This window comes from Moschus berezovskii, chromosome 10, assembly GCF_049115385.1.
Source record: "Moschus berezovskii isolate FMDL1 chromosome 10, NW_MosBer_1.0, whole genome shotgun sequence".
NCBI lineage: Eukaryota > Metazoa > Chordata > Mammalia > Artiodactyla > Moschidae > Moschus > Moschus berezovskii.
Genome location: NC_142469.1, coordinates 80,154,449 through 80,166,606, shown reverse-complemented (window position 1 = coordinate 80,166,606; position 12,158 = coordinate 80,154,449). Strand labels below are relative to the sequence as shown.

General features: G+C 36.4%; 1 protein-coding gene across 4 annotated transcripts in view; it reads left to right on the top strand.

The window, feature by feature from the left end:
• Positions 1-12,158, top strand: part of HBS1L (HBS1 like translational GTPase) — a 91,214-nt gene that overhangs the window by 49,013 nt on the left and 30,043 nt on the right. For 3 of the 4 annotated variants that reach the window (XM_055432836.2, XM_088840770.1, XM_088840769.1), the window contains one exon: positions 7,231-7,339. In XM_055432836.2, coding sequence (XP_055288811.1) covers positions 7,231-7,339 — 109 coding nt within the window. The remainder of the gene's footprint in view (positions 1-7,230; positions 7,340-12,158) is intronic. The other variant, XM_055432837.2, reaches the window with a different exon arrangement.

Genomic DNA, 12,158 nt, shown 5'->3' with positions numbered 1-12,158 from the left:
GGTTTAGGTAGTGATATCCTTATTTTGCCCATGGGATAAGCTCAGTCTTTGGAGTATTTGATGACTCAGTCTAGGCTCAAGTTCATGAATTTTCTGGTGGCAGAGCCTTAGATTTCTAGCCATGCTAGACGTTCTAGAATTGATTACTGCAAGGTGGAAGATACCTATAGAGTTTAAAGCGTCCTAAGAATGAAGAAGAGGATGCCCTATTAATGGCTAGGGAAAAGTTAAGGAATTATAAACAGATAAGACATGGCAGCATATTTTATGGAGAAATCATTATTACATAGAAGTTTTTATGGTTTTTGTTTTACTTCTTCTTAATTTAGCTTTTCCCATTTTAAACAGTAATTATCCTCCCTAATTTAATATATTTAATATTTGTTTTAGTCTTTACTTATTGAATGAGAAAATAGCCCTTGAAAATAAATCTATGAAAGATTTTTTTTTTTTCAAAGAACTGTTTCCTTCAAAGCTTCAGTGTTATATCGTCTTTAAAAATGTCTTTTGTCACTGCCCATTCTTTTTCAGAACTTTTGCCCCATTAACACTTAAAAATGACTTTTCTCATGCTATTTTCCAGGTTCAGGTCAAATCTCATTTCATTTGTTAAGTTGTTCCTAATTACTCAGATGCATACTTAGAATTATGTTGCTTGCTCTTTCTGCAACTTAATCTCCACAGCTTTTATAATTGTCTCAGAATAGTGTAAAAGCTCTTTAATCACCATGTGATACATATGTATTTTTTAATCTAACTGTGTCACTGCCCAAGGTTGTATAATCTTGACAAAGAAGCTGTTTTGAACCTTAGTTTCTCTAAAGTAGGAATAATTATACTCACTTTGCATGGTTGTTGTGAAGGTAAAAGAGCATATACAACCCCTGGCAGAAGAGCCTGCATGAGTTCCCATAGCAAGAGTCAGACTGGCTTCTAGAGCCCAGATCTCTAAACATTAGGAGGTTGTTGGTATTAAGTGCAAGAGGTAGGTAGAAAGTAAACTGAGGTTATTGCCTGAAGAAGAGAACTAAGATAACTTGCAGAAACAATCAGGATGAACTCATGGTTTGAAATTTTAAACTCTCAAGGGTTTATCATTAAACTCTTTTTCTTGAATGCTGGTTGTGAGCAGAGCACTGTGTCATATGCTGGGTACTATGTGGACAGGTGTATAAGGCAGTTCCTACCCTCAAAGAGGTGTAGTATTCTAATACTGATTGTGTTTTAAAGACCAAAGAAATGAATCAGAAGAGGGTAGATCTTGTGGATAGGTAAATGGAAAGTTTCAGTAAGTTTAGCAAGGCTGTTAACAGTTGCGTAGAGCTAGGGGGATTTAGCTTTGAATCCTTTACAAAGGAATATACATTGAAAAAAGTCTTCAGGACAAGAGACCGGGGTAGTTGCTTGTTCAAGAGACAGATCTAAATAGTTTTTTCTACTTAGATTTTAGCCCCCAGGAAGGAAGTGGAAGCAGTCAAGTTCTGGAGGAAGCAGCCCAGCAAGGGGTAACCACTAGGAACAGAAGAAAGCTTTGCTTTAGAGATAGCTTGAGTATGAGAAAAGTGAACTGGACAAGTAGGTGGGCTGATTAAGTACAGACCCTGCCACTAAGGTGGTCACTTCTTTGTTCCTTGTTTTTGTTTTGGGGACTTTTTTTTTTTTTTTTTTTGGTCTATGTAACAAGCAGGTTGGACTTGATTAACTGGATAGCTGTTATTTTCATCGAAAAGAAGAATCTAAAAGGTGGTCAGTTCTTCATCCTGCTAGAGACCAAACACTAATCACTAATATATGAGTCTTCAGAATATGTTTCTTTTTGGTGAACATGATTTGGTGGTGGGTGGGTTTTACATGACGTGGGGGAGGACTTTGATAATTTTTTTTGGAGTGGTACATTTTTCTTTACCTCCTAAGGGCTCTTTGATTTAAGGGATATCTTAATGGTTTGGGAATGATAGACACATTCACAGAACTAGAAACCTTTTAATTTACTTCATTGTGTAGATGGGAAAACTGAAGCTAGTGAATTGAAACAAACTGTTTAAGCTGTAAGGTAGACAACACTTAATTTGTGGCAGAGCAGTACAGAATCCAAGCTCCTTTTTTCCATCCAGGACTGATTCCATGCTGCCATTATTTTGGGACTTCTTGAAAATGTAATGCTCAATTTCTTGAGGTTGTTATACAGAAAATGAATTTCTAGTTGGTTGGGGAAGATGAGGGAATACATTAAACATTTTACATTTATATGTGATGGATATATGTATCTCTTATTGATCCATGACTGGTTATTTTAGTTATTAGTTCATTTCTGACCTGTGTCAGTAGATTTTACCTGTTATCAGCTTGATGCTAGTTATGAAGGGGATTGTGTAATGTGGTTGGATAAATGGAACCACATCACACTGCTGTTAATAACAGCTTAATAGAAAATGTATTGAGCATATGCTTTTATCGACTGCGGATAACATCAAATTGAATTAGCGTATTTCCAGAATAGACTGAAGCAAGGTTCTCTCTCAAGGGGAGAGTTCTAGGGTTGGAATTACTGAACCTGCTGAAATAGCATGCAGAATTTTGTGTGCTGTTTATTTTTCTGTCAGAAGTGTTCCACTATTCTCATTAGCTTTTTCGAAGGGGTATCTGACCGAAATATAAAGGTTTATAAATCATTGCTTTAATGGTTGATATTCAGATTCCTGTTTGTTTGTTTGTTTGTTTTTTTCTAAATAAGACTCATTTACATAACCAAATTTTTGAAATACTGCATCTTTGGTTTGAGGTTTGATATTGTGTAGATAGAAATCGCCAGAAATGAAAAATATTACTGCATTCCCAGAAATAGCCCTGGTGGCTCAGATGGTAAAGAATCTACGGGCAATGCAGGAGACCTGGGTTCGATCCCTGGGTTGGGAAGATCCCCTGGAGGAAGGCATGGCAACCCACTCCAGTATTCTTACCTGGAGAATCCCTGTGGATAGAAGAGTCTGGCGGGGTCCAGTCCATGGGGTCGCAAAGACTTGGACACGACTGAGCGACTAAGCACAGCCAGAAATGAGTTCATATTGTGACTTTTCTTTATGCTTGCTGCTGCTGCTGCTGCTAAGTCACTTCAGTCGTGTCCGACTCTGTGTGACCCCATAGACGAAAGCCCACCAGGCTCCCCCGTCCCTGGGATTCTCCAGGCAAGAACACTGGAGTGGGTTGCCATTTCCTTTTCCAATGTGTGAAAGTGAAAAGTGAAAGTGAAGTTGCTCAGTCGTGTCCGACCCTTAGCGACCCCACGGACTGCAGCCTACCAGGCTCCTCCATCCATGGGATTTTCCAGGCAAGAATACTGGAGCTTAAAGACCTTTTATTTCATTTTGTGACCCAGCTAATTTTTTATAAAAGTCACCATTAAAGTATTTCAATGTACTAAATGTATAGGTGACAAAATAAAAGGTATTAAAATTAGTTTTAATTATCTTAAGTTTTATATTCACTATATTCCCTAAAGTATACCTTAATAAGTGTTTTATAATCAGGAAAAAAAAAGGCAGGAGAAGTGGGAATTAATCTTGTATTACTTGCATTGAGACATTTTTATGCTTTCTGAGTCTTTTCCTCTATTTTGACAGAGTCCAAAATCTGCCATGCCTCTTTATCAGTCAGGGTGTTCTCCCCACCTACACAGACCACACTCCCTCATCCACCGCCCTACCCCCATCATCATCATCATCATCATCATGCTGTCAGTTTCCTCCCTTTTCATTCAGTCACCCCTTTCTACCTTTGCTAGAATTTTGAAACTGCTTTTATCATGGAAATCAAACCCCTCCAGAATTCTCAACCTATTTTCCTAGTGTTTTTTCCACTTCCTTGCTTAGTTCATGTATATCCTCTAAAACTCCAAGGTCTAGAAAGTCAGCTTTATTTTCTTTTCTGCCATTTCGAACCATATTCCTTCACTCTCTCTTTTCCCCTTTAAATCTTGGCTCCTTTGAAGCTTCTGTCTTTTGCCCTAAGCAGCCTTTTGTTTGTCTTCACTGCTGTCATTTACTGTTCCTTGATCACTAAGACTTTGGCAGCTCACTTACAGTTTTATTCTATGTCCTGAGCTCTTCATGATCATAGCTTGTGCATCCGTGTGGGAAAACAAGTCCGGTGCTCTGAACTTGGCAATTCCTTGACCAGCTCATTTCCAGTGACCTTCACCTTTCATCAGCAATTCACTGATGAATTCCCTCCCTTCAACTTCCTCCCCCCTTAAATCATGAAATCACTTGTCCCTTTCTGACCACAACCACTTCGTTGTATTTGTTACGTCATGAACTTTTCTTGACCTTTGGACCCCAACTTTTGGTGCATCAGCATTCTTCCTTTATCATTTTGTTTAATCCAGCTTAGAGTTCGTGATTTATAATTTCAGTAACTCCCCCTTTTTGTTGCCATTATCTTCAACCACCTTTTTTTTTTGCCCGTTTTTTGTATCTGTTGAGTAGAAACCTACCTCTGAATGACACAGTCAGTATCTTCTCTGTGCCTCTTCCTGAATGACTGAACATTGCTAGAAAAAGTCCTATGGACAGACAGATGGATTCCACTGCACATTCATTATTGCAGATCTTAAATGGGCAAATCTCAACCTTAAATACTGTAAATCTCAGTACTCTCCAACAGTTCCCCTATTTTGGTGTGTGTTCAACTCATTCTTTGTGCAAAAATTATTGAAAGCCTTATTTACTTCATCAGTCTTTTAACTTTTCTCAGTCACCGTCAGTCTCACCAGATAACTAGTTGCTATGTTGTGGAGAAAATAGGAACTATTAGGAGTTTTCATCTTCTAGCTTCTCAACATAACAACCTGGTTTCTGTTGTAGTAAAAGTGCCTTTCTCCTATTTAGTTCAGTTTCTACCTGTGCTTTATGTCCCATCCCTTTCTGCATTGTCAGAAATTCTAAAACACCTGACATGATCTTTTTTCTTCCTGACTTTGAACCAGGCCTTCTCAGTTTTACTTTCTCCATCAGATGATCCCATATAACATTTTTGCTACCATTCTACCACGTTCCTCCCGTTGCCAGTCAGATTTTTTTTAAGAGTTATTGGTCCATATATCTACACAATTGCTTATCTAAGTCCTTGGGACCAGATTTGACTCAGAAATCAGAAGTTTTTGGATTTTAGAAAGCATTAACACCTGTGGTGTGATACCCCGATGGGATTTGGGGCAGCACCCTATGATCATCAAATTGTTATTTCTGCACTGCAGTAGTGGCTTTTCACTCTAAGTGGAGTAAGTAAGGGCTGCAAAAAGCTTCACTTCAGTCCAGGTCAGGTTTTCCTTCCAAACGAGTTAAAAAACCTTGATTTTTTTTTAGAGCTTTTGGACTTTGGAATCATGCATAAGAGATAGTGGACATGCATTTGCAGCTACTTCTGTTTTCTCACCTTCATTTTCTTTTTAACCCATTCTAACGTTTCCTGCCCTCATGTCTCTCAAAGGATTCTTGCTAACTCTACTAATGACCTTTATCTAACGGGCTCGCGTCACTCGTGAATGTTTTCATTCATCTCACTCGATTGAACAGCAGCCTCAGACTCTGGTGATGCCAAATCTCCTTAGCTTTGGGCATCATCTACCCCAGCCTTCCTCTGTCACCTTTTTGCAGGCCTTGTCCTCTTTCTTACTGTCCACTGTTATAATGATTAAAGGTTGCACTTCTTCCAAGGCTTTGTCCTCAGACCACTTGTTTTCTTCCTCAGTATTCTTTGCTGTGGTGTTCTCACTTATGTCAGTGCCTTCAGCAACTAATTATGTGCTGATGAGTCACAAACACATACTCCAGCCCAGACTTCTCCTTTGAGAGTGACCATTTATTTTATCTTTTCCTCTATTTCCCTTCCCCCTCACGTTCTTACATCATTTTCTGGGCTTCCAGTTGTGTTAGAACAAACGTTGGGAACCTTGCTATGACTTAAAGGTCCTGCCTTGCCTGACCATCGCCTCCTTCTTCAGCTCCATTTAATTCTGCTCCCTCTCCCCTCTACTTTCACTCTCTGAAGGCCACGCTGCCTCCTACAGTAGGGCCTTTATATACAAGCTGCTCTGTTTGAAATGCTCTTCTTTGTAGTTTATTCCTATTCATTTTTTTTGCATCTTAACTCTTGTTTTCATGTGCCTTGTCACCAAATCGTATATGGATTATAACACTAGTGACAGTTTTAATTTTACTTATATTTTTGTGATCAGTTAGTACATTGTCTTCACTAGACTATAAGCTTTCTCAGTACAAGGATTATGTCTGCTTTTGTTCACCATTATATTTCCAGCATAATGCTTGGCATACAGTAGGCAGATAACAAATGTTTTGAATGAATTATATACATTAATTTAACTTTTCTAATTTTTTAACATAATTTCTGTATATACACTTACCAGTTCTGCAGTGCAGTTTCCATAGTTTTATGTGGACAAAATCCTGATGGTACTGTTACTGAAAATAATAAAAGTTCATTCTAGAGTTCCATGAATTAAATATATATATTAAAGGTTCAGATGCACAGAAGTCTTACTTTGCCCTAGCTCATAATTTTATCTTCCTTCGTGTTCTTAACTTTTGAATTTTGACCTCTTCCCCCATATTCTATATAGATATCAAGTATCTATACTTGTGTGCTGCAGTCCATGGGGTTGCAAAGAGTCGGACCCGACTGAGTGACTGAACAACAAATCAAGTATCTTACTAAGTCTAGTATTATGACCAAGTAGAATATATGCAGAGTCTAGTGCAATTCAGCAGACTCTCAACTTGCTCATCAGTTTGTAGGTATCATGATTAAAAATAGTTTCACCATCTGCTAACTGACTGAACAATTTTAGTATTGTGAAAGGGCGTGGTAGGAGAGAGAGATAGAGGGTCTAGGTATAATGTCAGAACGAGGCTCAGTGCAGAAACCACCTTGTGACCTCTTAATATTGAAACTTAAGAGTCAGTTCAAAATTAGGAAGAGATTTGGTGGAGGGTTAAGCATAGAAGAGTCCTGACAGGAGGGGATTTCCCAGAACAGGGTGACAGAAGAATTTCTTTCAGCATTTTAATATTTCACTGAATTTTTTTCAGAGAAAAAAATATGTTTAAAGATGTGATTCTGTGAAAATTGTCATAATATGTATTTAATATATAATAAATGTTTCTAGGAATCAACTTGAATTAATGAGCTTTTTATATTTTGCTCTTTAATTAGGAAAATCAATAGATTCCCAGTCATCTCAAAGTGAATCTGAAATTGTGCCAAAAGTTACTAAGATGACTGTATCTGGAAAGAAGCAAACTATGGGATTTGAAGTGCCCAGGTAAGGTTTTTAACTCTTCCTCGTTTTTTTGAAATGAGTATTGTCTCCTTGTTAGACTGAAAGAATCTATTTCAATTTTGCATAATATAATCATTGAAGTACAATAGGACCTCAGTATGGCATAATGCAAAGAAAAGGGGATGAGAAATTAGGCTTGATTCTAAACTTATCTGTGTATGTTAATCTACCTCATTGTCAATTTACTCATACAAATTAAGTATAGCTACTTTAATGTAAAAAGCCTATGATTTTGTGAAATCTAGCACTGTGAGGTAGGGCATCCTTATCCACTAGATGGCATAAACAAGCAGTGTTTGGTAATTAAATGTAGCTGGTGAATCATGCAATCATTAATTAAATTTTTTTACTATTATCTTTAAACTCTTTTAGACTTTGATACTGAATAAAATGGATCAGTATAACAAAGACAAAATATAAAGCATTCCGAGACTTGCAGATACCTAATGAGAAACGATAATAAGTCATAGTTAGGTATTACTCATTTATTCTTTCTTTTCACAGTCTTTAGAATTCTCTCAAGAGTTTCTATAGATGAGGAAAGTGGGTTGCTTGAGACATAACAGCAGTCATAACTTTATATATGTTTTGTCTACCAGTTAGACATGAAACACTATTATTAAATATAAACAATATATATATATTTCAATTTCAGGAAATACAAACTCAGCAGCCATTTTTTTCTCCTTTACAGCATTTCTTAATGTAAGTTAATAGAAATATCCATGAGTGTTGGGAGGAATGTTAATGATTATTTCGTTCATTTTATTTATTTTTATAGAACCCAGATTTATTCATTAGATTTCAAATTTAGTGAGGGAAAGAACTCCATATCTAGGATATAGTAGGCATTCAGTATATGTTAGTTGAATGAATGGATGAATGAAAACGTTAGTTTTTAGTTTGAGTACCTTTAGCTCATTAAAATAATTTTGCATCCTGATTCAGTAACAAAAAGCTTAGTGTATGTCTTTTCTCTCTGAATTAGGCTTGGGTTGTCAGAATCATAAATACCTTTTTATTCTCCTGTCTTGAGTGCCATTTAATCCTATTATGGAATTATTTCCATTGAGCAAGGAAAAAATAAATAGAATATGCAGTTCCTTGTTCTTAGGATTTTAAAATCTTATGCAAAAGGTTTTAGAGGCTTAGAAAGCAACATGCAAATAAGCCTAGTACAAAGGAATGAGAAAATGGGCTTGATTCTAGACTTGTCTATATATATTTGTCTATATATTACAGCCCATGGGGTACTTTATATTAGAAGTAAATACATAGTTATGTTTGTGAGTATTTATAACAGTAATACTCAATAATTAATTAAAATTATTGTTAAATTATTAATTAAAAGTATTAATATAATAATTAATGAACAGGAAAAAATGCTTAATTCAAGTAGTAATTCTTAGAATACTACCTTTATGCTTTATAAGTATAATACAAACTTTTCAGAATTTATAAGACTATTTGCTTCATGAGGACAGGGACCATTAATGTTAATCATTATTTTCTTTTCATAGAATAGTTGTTTAAATATTTATCGGTCACAGTCCTTGGGGAAATACATTGGAAAAAAAACACACCTGGAAATAGTAAACAGCAGACCTGTGAGCCAGTATTTTGATGTGGCTCTGTAGGAGAAGTCATCAGAATGTGAAAGGTCTACAGGTACAGATGGAAAATACTCAGAAATGCATAAATATTGCTCAAGGGCCAAGCTATATTTGTATCAAATACTTTTATAGGATTTTTTGGGGAAATTTATAGTAAGGATAATACTTAGGCTGTTGTTTTCATTTAGTCTCAAGAAAGCACAGAGAAATAAACACCTTTGAGTCAAGATTTCAGCATCATAGGTTTCTATATAATGTGATTCCCAGTGACTGCTTATTAAAAAAGGGTAATGCATTTCTTAGAATAAAGTGAAAGAGCAAACTTTTTCTTCACTATTAGTAAAGATAGTAAATATCTCTCTCGAAAATGCAGTGAGGTAAAATCATTAGAATGTTGTGTAGAGAACAAATAACTCTGTGGTTAACCTCTTCAATCTAAATTATTAACTTTCCAGTATCATTTAAAGAACTCACAAAGAAACATGAAGCCTTTCGATAAATGTGGAAATACTCCCAATTTTGGAAAGATGGTTTAAAAAAGCAGACCAGTCATTTTATAGTAATAGATAAGGTTACACAATTATATGATAAAGCACCTGAAAAAATATTCACAAACTTATTCTTCCATACTTTCTTTTTTTCAGTCAGTAATTATAGCTCTGAACTTGTAATAGTTACTTTACCTCATCTTAAGAGATTTTTCAAAATCTTAATACATTGATTTTTACTTTATAATATGAAGTAGTTTTTACTAAGTACAGACTTACCTAGAATGCTTTTCTTGCTACTTTGGCACTTTCCTCTAACACTGCACGGGTTAGTGAATTAAAATGCAGTTTTCCTAAAACTTACTTGAAGAGAACATTGTAAAAGTTAGAGAAAAGCAAATCTTTCATGTTCCGTTCGGTTCGGTCGCTCAGTCGTGTCCGACTCTGCGACCCCGTGGACTGTAGCCTACCAGGCTTCTCCGTCCATGGGATTCTCCAGGCAAGAATACTGGAGTGGGTTACCGTTTCCTTCTCCAGGGGATCTTCCCGACCCAGGGATCGAACCCGGGTCTCCCGCATTGGAGGCAGACGCTTTAACCTCTGAGCCACCAGGGAAGCCCAATGATGCTCTTCCTGTCCTGAGTAGGGCCTAATTTGTGGGTGAGCCCATCTTCAGCCCTCAGCCCACTGTGTCAGTCGTAGCTGTTCTGCTTTTGTCTATTTTCTGTGTTGGCGTTTCCGTGAGTTTTCCTTTGAAGAAAAGCCTCACTAAAAACAGAAAGATTTGAAGCCAGAGACTGTGATTTTTTTCCCAGGTCTGATTAGAACCAGAGTCTATGACTAGTTATTCTGGTTGAATACTTTGACTGTAATTTGTAGGTTTTTTTTTTTTTTCTTTACTCCTCTAAATAAAGAGTTGTCATGTTTTTGTTTTATAGAACTAGTTGTGGACATTCAAATAAATGTTTGAAAATTTCAATTTAAATTTGATTTACTTAGCTTGGTTTGTTGGACTCTTAAGAGTGGGAACAGTTTCCACATCCTTAAATTTTTTCCCTGTAGTTCGAGATGAAGCTAATCTGTCTAAACAGTGAGCGCTCAAGTTGGTTAGTGGAGATTTGCTAAAGCAAAATAAAACAGGAGTGGATAAGAGGCTTTTAATGAAGTTGAAAGTATAACTAATGTGATTCTTTCCTGAGGTGTGGCATGAGAATCAGTGTTGAGCATTTAAAAAATTCAAGAGAGAGAACAGTGAATCTGTTTTTGTTACTCTGGGCAGGAAGAAAAGAGATTTACTGTTCTTGCACATCTCCGTCACACTACAGTCCTTAAGTGATGTTTGTAAACTTCTTTCTGTATGTAATTCTTGTCTGCCAGCTCCACATTAAGATTGGTATAATTGGTTTAATTCTAATAACTTGCAGTTTAACCTGTTCTTTGTCCTAAGTCTCTTTATTTGTGTAATTGAAGGGAAGGGAAGGCACATCATAGTCGGTTTGATTACATCTTTCATAGCTATCCACAGGATAGCACTGGTATGATTTCCATGGAGGACAGTCAAAGAGCTAATGAAGAACTAAGTAAGATCAGTGTTTACTTTTGGAGGCACTGTCATTGTCAAGGAGGAAATAAGCCAGATGGTCTTACTTCTGTTTTACATATCTGAGTTCCTCACTAGATTGTAAACTTTTGGGATCAGTTGATAACTTTTTCATTTCTATATCTTTTCTTCTCAGCATCAGTGACTAGTGTATATTACAGTTTTTAGTGAATCAAGTATGTATTGAATTAATGAATTAAAACTCCTTTGCCAAAAGTAATAAAAATGTAGACATTTAGAGATGCTTCCTTTAAGGACAGTGTTTGAGCAAAAAAAGATTGTAAGTCTCTGTGCTGTTAGAGGAAGGAGTTAGGGATTAAAAACTGATAAAGCTAATTTTTTTTAATACAAATTTATCTGCTGGAACACATTTGGTACCAATTTTTACAAAATATCTCCTTTATGCCACCTGTTTTGATAGGACTATATGGCTAAGCTATGGGCTTAGACATTGAATTTCAGTTACTTTATGGGATATTTTCTTCTTATCTTAATTTTTAGTAGTCTGTTTTTCTCCTGGAATCTTTGAAGTCTGTATTTGTGTGGTTTGGGTCTAACTGCTTATCATTTCCACCTTAACAGACTCTAGCCACTTAGTGGAGATCATTTTTCAGTCTGCAGATGTAAGGAATGTAAAGAGATGTCTCTGCCTTTCTGACATTATAGGATGTCAGTCAAATTGGTTTAAATGTTCTTTTTTTTTAAATTTATTTTTTTATTGAAGGATAATTGCTTTACAGAATTTTGTTGTTTTCTGTCAAACCTCAACATGAATCAGTCATAGGTATACATATATATATCCCCTCGCTTTTGAACCTCTCTCCCATCTCCCTCCCCATCCCACCACTCTAGGTTGAAACAGCCCCTGTTTGAGTTTCCTGAGCCATACAGCAAATTTCCGTTGGCTCTCTATTTCACATATGGTAATGGAAGGTTCCATGTTACTCTCGCCATACATCTCACCCTCTGCTCCCCTCTCCCCGCGTCCATAAGCCTGTTCTCTGTGTCTGTCTCTCCATTGCTGCCCTGTAAAGAAATCCTTCAGAACCAGATTTCTAGATTCCGTATATGTGCGTTAGAATACGATACTTTTCTTTCTT